At 52.2% G+C, this 12,773-nt stretch overlaps 1 protein-coding gene across 1 annotated transcript in view; it reads right to left on the reverse strand.

The window, feature by feature from the left end:
• Positions 1–8,575, reverse strand: part of IQGAP3 (IQ motif containing GTPase activating protein 3) — a 33,540-nt gene extending 24,965 nt beyond the window's left edge. The window contains exons 1-7 of the mRNA XM_056123573.1: positions 8,511–8,575; positions 3,841–3,997; positions 3,008–3,085; positions 1,607–1,683; positions 853–920; positions 651–764; positions 301–479 (exon numbers count right to left, since the gene is read on the reverse strand). Of these exons, the coding sequence (XP_055979548.1) occupies positions 301–479; positions 651–764; positions 853–920; positions 1,607–1,683; positions 3,008–3,085; positions 3,841–3,997; positions 8,511–8,575 (738 nt within the window). The remainder of the gene's footprint in view (positions 1–300; positions 480–650; positions 765–852; positions 921–1,606; positions 1,684–3,007; positions 3,086–3,840; positions 3,998–8,510) is intronic.
• Between the last annotated feature and the right edge of the window lie 4,198 nt (positions 8,576–12,773).

The raw sequence follows: 12,773 nt of genomic DNA on the forward strand, positions 1-12,773 counted from the left end.
TGGGAGACCGTCTCCAGACCAAAGGCCAGTCTGGAAAACCAGGGGCCCCACTGCCCCGTACCGACAGACCTGGTGAAGCCTGATCAGCTGTGGACTCCTGAGCCTACCCCTCCCCAATTCCACACCCCACAGCCTTTTTCAGTCCCCTACAAAGACCCAGCCCCCCCCCAACCTCCTCTGTCCTCTGAGTCCTAAGGACTCTCCCAGGCTCGCATCTTCTCCCTTTGGAGGAACACGTGAGGTGCTCTGAGCCACACAGGCACCCGAGATCGTCCGAGCCTCCCCTGGGCGCCTCCTTACGCGGTTCCGGGCATTGGCCGCTTTCTCCATCTTGGCCTGGGCCAGCAGTTCCTGGTAGATGGCGGCCAGCGGGTCTCGCAGATTCTCCAGCAGAGCATTCGGGTTCTGCAAGGCGGCCAGTGTGTCCTCCACCACCCCCCGTTCCACGGCCTCGTTGATAGCAAGGACAGCGGCATGGACTGGGCAGGGGCACAGATATACAGATGCTCAGAGGAGTCAGGGATACACTGGCATCGTCTCCGCCCACACCCCTGGGAGCCAGGCTGAGCAGGTGGCTTACAGCTCTGCCTGGGTGGGTGGTATCCAGTGTCCAGTCCTGTGTGGGGCTTCACGGCCTCCCCCGTTCCTACCTGCAGCCTCATCCACCGAGAGCTCATTGGCCAGGATGCCACCAATCTTGCTGAAGGCGGGCAGCTGGAGGCCGTATTTGGCCAGCTCTGAGGCCATGTTGCTGAGCTCCTCAGCTGCAATGATACCACACAGGTGCCCTTGGTCAGACCCAGAAGCCCCCCAAGCCCCAGGGGGGGCAGGGCAGTCCCAGGCCAGACATACCTGAGAACTTGACTTTCCCGTAGAGATCATGAATCTGCGGGGCCAAGCCGAGTCGGAAGAGGAAGAGACTGAAAAGAAAAGACGGGAGGGGAGGCACATCCATGGGCACACACTGTCCATCTGGACATGCAGTGATGTCATGGGGACCTGGACACAACGGACTCCGAGCACCTGTCTGCCAGTACCCGCCCACCCGCAGGGAGAGACGTTTCCAGACAAGAGCCCAGGGAGGAAACAAGCCACCACAGAGGCCTTGGTAAGGCCAGACAGAGACAGACACGGTGTGGGGAGTGGACAGAGAAAGGGCGGCCGGGACCCAGCCGCACAACTCATTCTGTGACTCGCACGGGACACTCCTTAGCTCCTTCTGTGCCCCAGTCACAAAATAAAGGCCCTTCCCTGCCCTCCCCAGAATGTGCTCCTTTGGGGGTGGAGGGATGGTTCAGGGGTGAGGGGGTGCGCCTTGCGTGGGGCCAAGCCGGGTTCAGTCCCAGGCATTGCATGGCCCTGAGAATCACAGGGGGCCTGAGCACTGTCCGGGAGGCACGTGTGAGACGACGTTGCTCACACAGGTCACGCAGACAGGTGCCCTCCAAACGTGCGACCTCTGCGACCTCACAATGACATGATTTCCCTCTCCCGCGAAGGGCTCCCCGGGCCCCCTCCCATCGTGCTGCTGCAGCGCACGCCGCTGTCTGCGGTGGGCTGGGGCCATGCTGTGGAAGCCGGATGACAAGGAGGAGCAGCCTCCTACCTGAGTGCGTGGATACAGTAGATCACCCGGGGCATGTTCTTCTTGTCATAGATATCTGTGGTCTCCGGGAAGAAGGTCTGGGGCGGGGGGTGGGGGGGCAGTACACTTGGTTATGGTTTGGACACTGTTAGCATCACAGACACAGAGCAAGAGGCTGGGGACTGTCTTCCTCACTCACATGAGCTATGTGCTCTTGGGGTCTGAGTGATTCCAGCCCGGACCCCACAGACTTCCAGCCTGTGGGTCAGTCTATGTCCAAGGCCCTGGGGACAGCTGTCAAGGTACAGTCATACCCACCCCAGACAAGACTGTAGGCCGGGGCACCCAGGAGAGGCAGCCTCCCTCCTCCTCTGGACACAGCAAGTCCGCTGACCCTCAACCTGGACACGCACGGGAAGGGGGGTATTTTGGGAAACAGGCCTAGTGCCAGAGGGGCCGCATGAGGCAGCTGTGACCAAGGACCCACAAGGGTCAGGACCATTCCCCAACCTCTTGGCCTCTGACCAATGGTGTCTAGCACCGCTACCTCTTGGTGGCTTCAGAGTCCTGAGAAAGGACCAAACCGAGAGACTGGACAGTGTAGCAGCCCCTCCACCCCCAAGAGCACACACGCCGTTACAACTCCTGCCTCTCAACAAAGCAACTTCCTTGGCTGCCATCGCCTTGTCCTCCTGTTCCCTTCACAGTGAAGAAAAGCAAAGCAGAGAGAAATCATACGGGGCAGAATCCTTAGTTATTCCATTCTTTTATAACTCACAAAGGGAGCTTGCCCAACTCATGCAACACTTCTGAACTTCTCAGGCAGATAGGGCAGAAGTAGCCCATTCCAGAGAAACCAGCTGAGGCCCAGGGACTGAGGATGGGCAGCAAGCACCCAGCTGAGGTGCTGGCTCTAGTCTCCCCCCAATGGGCATACATGCCCTTGCTCACGCTGGTGGAGGGTCAGCTGGGCAAGGGGAACTCAGCCCCTATTTTACCACAGCTGCACTGCCTGTGGGAACAGTCACGTGCCAGGGAGCTTTCCTCGCCTTCTACCCACACAGAAACAAAGGCAGAAACCACGCAACCTGCTTCAAAGACACCCAGCACCAAGGAACACCAAAACTCTTAGATGCCTCAGGTGTAGAGACACACGCAGGGTCAGCAAAACAGCTCAAGCCTGGCACGTCCAAGGCCCTGAGACTGATCCCCAGCAGAACCAGGCAGGGCCCTGGCTGGCCCCCAACACACACACACACACACACACACACACACACACACACACACACACACACCGGGAGGCTCCCTTCCTGCCAAGAGTGGATGTGTGGCATCTAGGACTAAAGGGCCCCAGGGAGGTCAAGTGTGTGGGGAGGGCGCTGGTGCAGAATAACAAGGACCCCTTTTGAGGACTTGCATTACCGAAGGCAGACCGATGTGGGCTATTGCTGAGAGCCAAAAGTTGATGTTGTCTGTGTGACGGAAATGCAAGCCAGTTGCCTGAAAGGGAAGTAAAGAGAGGCTATTTGCCAGTTCTCAGGGTTCTTGGTGGGCCAAGCCCAGACTCCTGTGGGGGAATTCAAGGGATGGGGATTGGGGCTGGGTAGGGCTCTTGCCTTGCATGCAGGTGACCCGGAGTCCATCCCCCGGCACCCCAAGTGGTCTCCCGAGCCCTGCCAAGAGTGATCCCTGAGTGCAGAGCCACGAGCAAGCCCTGAGTAACACCAGGTGTGGCCCAAACACCAAAAATCATTAATTAATTAAGGGATGGGTATCCAGAAGAGTCTGCCTCTAGGATGTCCCATCCCCACAGGACACTGGTGGGAGGGGTCCGAGGCACTCTTAGAAGCACTGTCAGAGCCCTGGGTTCCATACCCTGAGCACCACCAGAGGTGATTCCTTAGTACTGAGTCAGGAGTAACCCCTGAATAGTGCCGGGTGTGGCCCAAAAAGCAAAAAGATAAATAAAATTCAAATGAAGTGCTGTCACAACAGCAAAGCCCGTGGCCCCTGAGCACAGGCTGCGGATATAAACATCTGCCTAGGAGAGTCATGTCAGGGGCATCTCATAACCTGTCAAACAAGTGACCCTTGCTGAGACCCCGACATGCATGAGGCGTCCAAGGCAATGATTAATCATGGCACTGTTCACACCCACCCCCCCATTCTCAGAAGTATCCAGACGGGAAGCCACAGCTAGAAGAGGGGCACTTTGAGGGGACCAGGAAGGAAGGGCTGGGCCTTCCATCTCCCACCTGGTAGCGCAGCTGCTCCGAGTCGTAAATCTTCTTCAAGGGAACGACGGACGGTGCAAAGCAGTGGCCCAGCTTGGCCAGCAGCACCCCGTTCCTGAGGCTCTCCTCCAGCTCCACCACGGGCGGGAGCTCCTCCTTCAGGCAGGTCTCCATCCAGCTGAGAAGCACAGGGTGCGAGGCCCTTCGGGACTGCTCAGCAGGGAACAGCCTTCCCTCCCTCGCCCTCTCTGTGCTCGCTGACACTCATCTCCCGCCCTATGCTCAGCTGCCCTCTCTGCCTTCTCCAGAGCTGCTCACCAACATGTGAACTGGCCAATCCCTGGGTCCCATTCACCCCGGAAAAATTTTTCCCTGACAGGTCCCGAACCAGTGAGGCATAAAGGGGGTCTTCCCAAGGAGAGGAGAGAAACTCGTGCTCCAGCCAGATGCTCATGCCCATGGAATCGGCTCACCCTTCTACTCTGTTCTCTGAAAGGTGGTGCCCGCTGGGACAGCTGCGATGAGGGTTTGGGGCGAGGGGAACCCTCAGGGTTGAGAAGAAGGGAGCCTAGAGTCGGAAGACCTGCTTTCCACACCATCTCCCCCGCCCCACCCGAGCATCTGGATAAGTCCACAGTGGGGGAAAGATTGTCCCTGTGTTTGAGGCCAGGGGGCATCAGGAACAGAGCAGCCAACACTGGGGCCAGCGTCTGGATAAACCGAAGGTCCTGCACATAGGGTCTTCACATACTTCACATACTGGGGTTCACAGACTCTCCAAAGGAGCCAGTCAGACCTCGACGCACGTCACTCCTACAGATGCAGAAGGTCCTGTCTACCCCTTTCTATGGACTATTTTTTTTTTTTGGAGAAAATTTAAAAACATACTATTGGAGACTGAGACAGTACAGTAGGGAAGGCAACTGCCTCGCATGCAGCTGACCCCAGCATCACGTATGGCCCCCGTGCACTGGCAGGAGTGATCTAATAAGAGGTATCGGGTGGCTGAAAGGGCTGGAGCACATGCGGAGCGTGTGAGAGCCCAGAGCTCAATCACTGGCACTACATGGTCGCCTGAGCCCCCACTGACAGCTGCCAGCAAAATAAAAAAACCTCAACACAACTATAAATTGGGCCTAAACCTTAAGACTCCTCACCCAAGACTGGAGAGATAGGGCGGGGCTTACAGCACTTGCCTTGCATGTGGCTGATCCTGGTTCAATTCCCGGCATGACAGGGTCCCCTGACTACCTCCAGGAGTGATCCCTGAGCACAGAGTGAGGCGCAGCCCTGAAGCACTGCCAGGTGTGTCCCAAATACTCACCCCTCCAAAAAAATATATATATATGATCTCATCAAAGATGGCAAACAAATATCCAAAAGGACGCTCCATATGAAAATTCATCAGGGAGATGATGCAACTTAAAACAGTGTAATACGGTGACTCTTCACTTAGGAGAGCCGACAGCAAGAAGAATCACGGTGCTGGCAAGGGTGTGCAGCAGGAGGGATATGCATCGGTCAGGGATGGAAATGCAAACTCTAACAGCCATTTTGGAAGACAGTTTGGGGATTGCTCACAAAATTAAGAAATAAACTTCAAGCTGACTCAGCAATTGTGCACCTTGGTACTTGCTAAAGAATTGAGTAGCTCAACAGTAGAGCACTTGTCCTGCATGGTTTCGAGTCCCAGCCCCATGGTGGAGGGCGGGGAAACTATTCTGGGCTGGGGAGATGGCTCAGAGGGTTGGAGCTCTACACAGTCCCTTGAGTACTGCTGGACATAGACCTCTTTCTCCTCAAAAAAATTTATTATTTATTTCTTTGCTTTGTTTTTTGGGTCACACCCAGTAATGCTTGGGGGTCACGCCTGGCTAGGTACTGAGGAATTACTCTTGGTAGTGCTCAGTGGATCATATGGGGACCAAATGTGATGCCAGGGATTAAACCCGGGTTGGCTGCGTGCAAGGCAAACGCCCTACCCTGCTGTATTATTGCTCCAGCCTCTCCTCAAAATATTTAAAAGAAGTCGAAAATGTATGCCTCTATACAAAGCTCCACGTGGGCCAGAGAGATAGTACAGAGTAGGGTAGAAATGGCTGACCCTGATTCCATCCCCAGAACAACCACAGAAACAGGTAATATAAGAATGCAGTTGTTCAGTTGTCACAGTTGGCATTAACTAAAACCAGAAGCTAGAAAGGTTTTTTTTTGTTTGTTTGTTTTTCTGATTTGGTTTTTGGCCCACACCCAGTGATGCTCAGGGGTTACTCCTAACTCTGAACCCAGGATCACTTCTAGCAGTGCTTGGGGAGTCATATGGAATGTTGGGGATCAACCCCAAGTCAGCCATATGCAAGGTAAGCTCCAGCCCCTAAGATGCTGCAAAGTTAGATGATTTTTTTCAGATTACACAGACAACTATTAGTACTGTGTCCTGGAGCTTGAAAACAAGATTCCAAGAGCTGGAGCAACAGTATAGCAGACAGGGAGCTTGACTTGCACATGGTCAACCTGGGTTCAATTCCAGGCCTCCCATATGGTCCCCGGAGCACCGCCAGGAGTATATTCCTGAGTTTAGAGCCTGAGGTAACCCCTGAGCATCACCAGGTGTGGCACAAAAATCCAAATAAATAAATAAATAAATAAATAAGGTTCCAGAGAAACAAAAGCTATTGCAGGCAGATAATGGAATTCCAGTGCAACTACAGGGTGGGTGTCTGATGCCCTCTACATAGTCACTCTGACCTTACAGTTGGTGGAAGAGCGAATGTCGTGTATTAGCTGGTTATGGCTTCATTCCCCAAGAAGCAGGATTGATTCAATTTATTATCCCAGTAATCAAATGATTCAATGGATCACTAATCTGACTTATTTGGGGATCAATGTTTATTGATTTGTACTAACTGCTACCAATAAAGCAGTCTTTACCATGAATAAAAAGAGAAAAGAATAGTCATTGGCAGAGGTGAGGAGAGAGAGCACAAAGATTTTTAGAGTTGCAAAACTATTCCATGGTTCCCAGTGATGGTTACCCAAACCCACAACACTGGGTACAAACTGCAAGGAAAGCCGCAGACTTGGGTTGATTCTGTGTTCAGGTATGTTTATGGGTAACAAATGTACCATTGTAGATACGACCACAGAGAACAGAAGCATGTGAGAAGACAGAAATATCTGAGAAATCTCTGCATCTTCCTTTCAATTTTGCTGTGATCCTAACACTGCTCTTAAAAAAAAAAAAAATTTAAGTCTTTAGGACTAACCAGGCTGGGGCTGGATCTTTCCAGGTAAGCCTGGTCTCTGGGTTGAGGTCTCTGGAACCTGCTCGGGATGGGAGTGGGCCAAATCCCCACCCTGCCGGGAGAGCCAATACCCCACCCACCACCTGACATCCTCCAACATATAAGCGGCCCAGCTTCACAGCTCCACAGCTAATCTCAAAGAGATGCCAAGTTGCTGAATTGCCCCAGTTCCAAAACTCCTGGAGCAAGTGGTCATGTATTTTAATTTTAATTAAATTAAATTTTAATTATTTTAACACCTTTTAATTTCACAGTACTGACAACCCAGTAGGAGCACTGCAAATCAGATGGGAAAGTTGCCTAGAAGCCCACTAAGCATCTGAGCAAAAACAGTAACACAGAAGGCTCAGCTAGCACCAGCCCCCCCAGTAAACCCTCAATGACTTTAGCAACACTCTCATGAGATACATATGAGATACATGTTGCAATATAAAGTTATTTTGTGCCAAAAACTATATTATGAGCAACATTGTAAATCAGTGTTTAAAGTTTCAAACATTAAAACAAATAAAATAAGTCTTTTTTTTTAAAAAAAGTATAGAGGGGCTGGAGCAATAGCACAGCGGGTAGGGCATTTGCCTTGCACCCCGCAGAACCAGGTTCAATTCCCAGCATCCCATATGGTCCCCTGAGCACTGCCAGGAGCAATTCCTGAGTGCAGAGCCAGGAGTAACACCTGTGCATCACTAGGGGTGACCCAAAAAGCAAAAAATATAAAAATAAAAATAAAGTATAGAAGGGGCCGGAGTGATAGCACAGTGGGTAGGGCGTTTGCCTTGCATGCGGCCGACCCGGGTTCGATCCCCGGCATCCCATATGGTCCCCCGAGCACCGCCAGGAGTAATTTCTGAGTGCAAAGCCAGGAGTAACCCCTGAGCATTGCTGGGTGTGACCCCAAAAAGCAAAAATAAATAAATAAATTATAGGAGGGTGGGGAAGTATAGGATACAGAATGATAATACAGCAGGTCGGGTTTTTGCTTTGCTCGCTGTCAATGTTCAATCCTTGGCACCCCATACGGTTCCCCATGTCCTCCAGGAGTGATCCCTGAGCTCAGAGCCAAGAGTAAGCCCTAAGCACTCCGGGTATGGTCCAAAAATAAACAAACAAATAAACAAAAAAGTGGGGGTGGGGGCAGCAGTAGTACAGGGGTTAAGGAGGGGCTTGCTTCAACCCCGGCTCAAACCCCTGAGCACTGCCAGGAGTCACTACTGAGCACAGAACCAGGAATAGCTCCTGAGCATCCTGGATGAGGTATGACACCCCCCTCCCCCAACTGCCCCTTCCCATAAAAAGATGCTCTTTAAACTCTTCCCTCCCATAAGACTCATGTCCTCTGGTGCTTGTTTTTGAAGCAAAGACAGAAGAGGGAGGCTCTTGGCTCACCGCTTGGCTTCCTCCAATCGGCACAAGTATTGGTAGGCCACGTTCTGCCGCCTCTGTTCGTCCATCTCCTCTGCCGTCAGGCGTTCATCTGCGAGGCAGAGGGAGGAAGGTAAGGTCCGTGCTGGGAGCTGAGACAGAGGCCGGAGTGTGCAAGGTCATCCCCATACACTCTCGGGGAAATCTGCTCCGAGGCCACCAGCATCTCCTGTGCCCGTCTCTCTTCCCAGGACACCATCCATGACACCAGTCTGCTTAGCACACCCCTTTACTGCCTGGCAGCACAGAGAGGAGGGGTCCCTCCTGCAGCCCAGCCTTTTCTCTGTCTCCAGTGGCTCCCCACCTGCTCCTTCCCAGCCCTTTTCTCGGTGCCTCCCAAAACGAACATCCAAATCTCTTTTTGGCAGGGGACTTGAGCCTGCTTCTCCCTAACTAGATGGAATTTGACAAGAACTGTGGAGACTAGCTCCCCAAAGTGTCAGAGATGAGGCCAGTACCACCAACTCACGTCCACTGCATAAGGGTCGTTCCCTCTGTCAGGCACGGGGTGGACAGATGTCTCTCTCCCCTCTCCAGAATCAGGGGTCACCATGAGAACAGGTAAGTAGGAACCTCCAATTTAGGGGCCAGAGAGGCAGGACAGGGGTTAGGGGACTTGCCTTGCATGTGACTGACCCTAGTTTGATCCCCAACACCATATAGGGTCCCCTGAGTCCCACCGGGAGAGAGGCAGGAGTAACCAGGGCACCACCAAGTGTGGCCCCAAACCAAAAAATAATAATAATAAAACCCTCCAATTTAATTTGCTATGTGTGATTCTCCTGCCTCTGTGCCTGGTGTGCGGGACCCGGGGCATAGATCTCCAAACCTGCTCGGATTGGGACTGGGGCGTCCTCCACCCAGATCCCCCATCTTCCAGGCGTTACACCCACCAACTGCCCCGGTGCTGTGTAATCCCATTAATGGCCAAGACCCAGAGACTATAAAACCCTGCTCCCGGAAGAGTCTAAGTCTTACTCTGGAGAACCTGGCAGGCTACCAAAAGTATCCTGCCCACACGGCAGAGTCTGGCAAACTCCCCATGGTGTATTCAATATGCCAAAAACCAGTAACAATGATGGCTCTCATTCTCCTGACCCTGAAAGAACCTCGAATGTGGTACTTTTTAAAATCTCAGGGCTAGATGAAGGAGACGTTACTGGGGCCTACTCAAGGCAATCAAAAAAAAAAAAAAACAAAGGACAGTGGTACAGTGATGTGTGATTCTAGTCCACAAAATTCTATGGAAGCAGCGAACTCCACCTATGCATAGAACCTTTTTTTTTGGGGGGGGGGGGGGAGGGTTACTCCTGGCAGTGCTCAGGGGATGCTAAGAATTGAACTCGGGTTGGCCGCGTGCAAGGCATATGCCCTACCCGCTGTCCTATGACTCCAGCCCCTGTGCATAAAATCTTAAAGAACAAATTGGTGAAAGGATATCAACAGAGGGACATTCACTGAGGATGAAGTTAAAGGCCTATTTTAAAAGATCACAAAGAGCATTAGAGTGATAGCACAGCAGGCAAGGCACTTTCCTTATACTTGGCTGAGCCAGATTTGATCGCTGGCACCACAAAGGGTCCCCAGAGATCTCGCAGGAGTGATCCCTGAGTCTCTGGGTGCAGAGCCAGTAGATAAGTCCTGAGAACAACCAGGTGTGGCCCAAAAACCAAATAAATAAATAAATAAAAACTCAGGGAGGGATTTTTTTGGTTTGTTTTGTGTTTGTGTCACATCCAGCTCAGGGCTTACTCCTGACTCTGTGCTCAAGGATCATGTCTGACAGGGCTTAGGGGACCCTATGCCATGTGGGCAACAAATCCAGGGCAGCTGCATGCAAGTACTCTTTCCCCTGCATGATTTTTGGGGGAGGGGACACCTGGCAGTGCTCAGGGGTTACTCCTGGCAGGCTCGGGGGACTATATGAAATGCCAGGGATTGAACCCGAATCAGTCACATGCCAGGCAAATGCCCTACACTGTATGATCTCTCAGGCTATCTCCCCCTATGAACAAGGCCAGTGTCTTACCCCATGTGCTCTCTCTCCAACTCAGTACAAAAGAAAATGTATTCCCTTTTTGGCATAGTTAGCCCTAAGAAGGAAAATAAAATTTGCACACGAGATAAAATGAGGACAAAAGCCAGGAGTATGAGTCCATGATACAGCACGTGCTGCATGTGCGAAGCCTGGGTTTGATCCCTGGGCCCACACATGTGTCTTCTATTTGTTTTCTAGGCCCCCACGGGGCTGTGCTCAGAGGACCATAAAAAGGCAGGTAAGGGCAGGACAAATAGCACAGGGGGTAAGGCATCTGCTTTCCCAGGTTTAATCCCCAGCACTGCACAGTGTCCCCTGAACTCCACCTCGGATCACAGAGCCAGGAGCTGGCCCTGAGCCCAACTGGGTGTGGCTCAAAAACAAAACAAAAACAAAGGACATAAACTCAAAAGATAGATAGATACAGTAATGAGGACAACTGGTTCAATCCCCAGCATCCCATATGGCCTCTTGAGCATTGACAGAAAGTAATTCCTGAGGGCAGAGCCAGGAGTAACCCCCCGAGCACCACCGGGTGTGGCCCCCAAACAAATACACACACAGAAAGACAGAGTGCTTAGCCTATCTTTTGCTATGGGCCAGGCGGTGTCCCAGCTTCACACATAGAACCTGAAGTGGACTCAACACTCCACGTCCTTCCCATGGCTTCTCTTACTTCCTTATATTGCGCTTTTGCACAGCCTGAATATGGATCGGTGAGGAGGGACTTATTTGACTTGGCAGTTAGGGCAAGTTAAAACATGCCCTTCTCTCTTTCCCCCCTCTCTCTCTTCCCCGCCTCCCCAGTGCCCTCCATGCTCAGATTTGAAAGCTGCGGCCAATCACAGGAAACCCACAGTCCCTCCGAGAGTGTGTACTGGGAACAAGTGCGGTAGCTAAGCATGGAAAACATGAAGCAGTAAGTGAATGACCTCACTTCAGAGTTATGAATTGAGGCCTGTGACAGAGGGCGGGCCTCTGAACACACAGTCCAAGCAGAAAGAAACATCAGTCTGCCCGCCCTTCAGGGGCCTGGAACTTTCCTTCAACAGATTAATTTCAGCACACAGACTTTGCTCTTTTCATTCAATGTTGGGTGGAATAGGAGGGGAGAACAGCTCAGTGGCAATATGCCTGCCTTTAAGCTCGAGGCCCAGGGTTCAGACTGTAGCTATAGCCCAGTGTGCCTACAGCTTTGGACTCTGTGGTTGAGGTGAGCCTGCAGCAGCACAAGCAAAACTGTGTATGTGTTGGGGGGGGGGGGGGGTGTCAGGCTGGAGCAGGGAGAACGTTTGCCTTGCTCGCATCTGATCTGGGTTCGATCCCCTGCATTCCACGTGGAATCCCAAGCACGACCAGGAGTAATTCCTGAGTGCAGAGGCAGGAGTAACCCCTGAGTATCACTACTGGATGTGACCTAAAAAGGAAAAAAAAAAATCTGTGCAAGGACTCAGAGAGATAGTCCAGAGGGGAGAGCACTTTGCCTTGCACACGGTCAACCCAGTTTCAATCTCCGGCACCCCAGGCCCTGAGTACCAGCAGATGTGGCCCAAATACCACCCCAAAAAAGAATGTGCAAGCACCTGTGAGACTCTGTGTGTGTGTGTGTGTACGCGCGCGCATCACAATCATCACAACAAAAGCAAAGGAAGGGAAGAAGGAGTGTTAAGAGAAGGAAAGGAGGGGCTGAAGAAATAGTACAGCAGGAATGGTGTTTACCTTGCATGCAGCTGACCTAGGTTCAACCCCCAGCACCCCACTGGATCCCCTTAGCCCCACCAGCCAGGCAAATGCCTGAGCACAGAGCTGAAGCCCAGAGCACCGCCAGGGATGTAGAATGGGAGAGAGAGCACGTAGGGTAGGAGGCTAGATCCTTCCATACTTTGTATGGAGGTCCCTCTGATACCATCTGGAGCAAATCCCAGCAGAGCTGGATATAGTTGCTGAATACTGCTGGGGTGTGATCCAAAAATCCAATCCCATGGAAACCTCCCTGTCATTCCATATTTCTGAAGGCAGTTCTTTTTCTATTTCTCTTTTGAAAATAATTATGTGAGGGCCACAGAGATAGTACAGTGGTTAGGGCGCTTGCCTTGCACATGGGTAACCCAGGGTTCAATTCCTGGCACCAGAGTTCCTGGAGCCACACCAGGTGTGACCCCTGAGCACAGCTGTAACCTCCCCCTCAA

Source organism: Sorex fumeus, unplaced genomic scaffold, assembly GCF_029834395.1.
Source record: "Sorex fumeus unplaced genomic scaffold, SorFum_2.1 ptg000047l, whole genome shotgun sequence".
Classification (NCBI taxonomy): Eukaryota; Metazoa; Chordata; class Mammalia; order Eulipotyphla; family Soricidae; genus Sorex; species Sorex fumeus.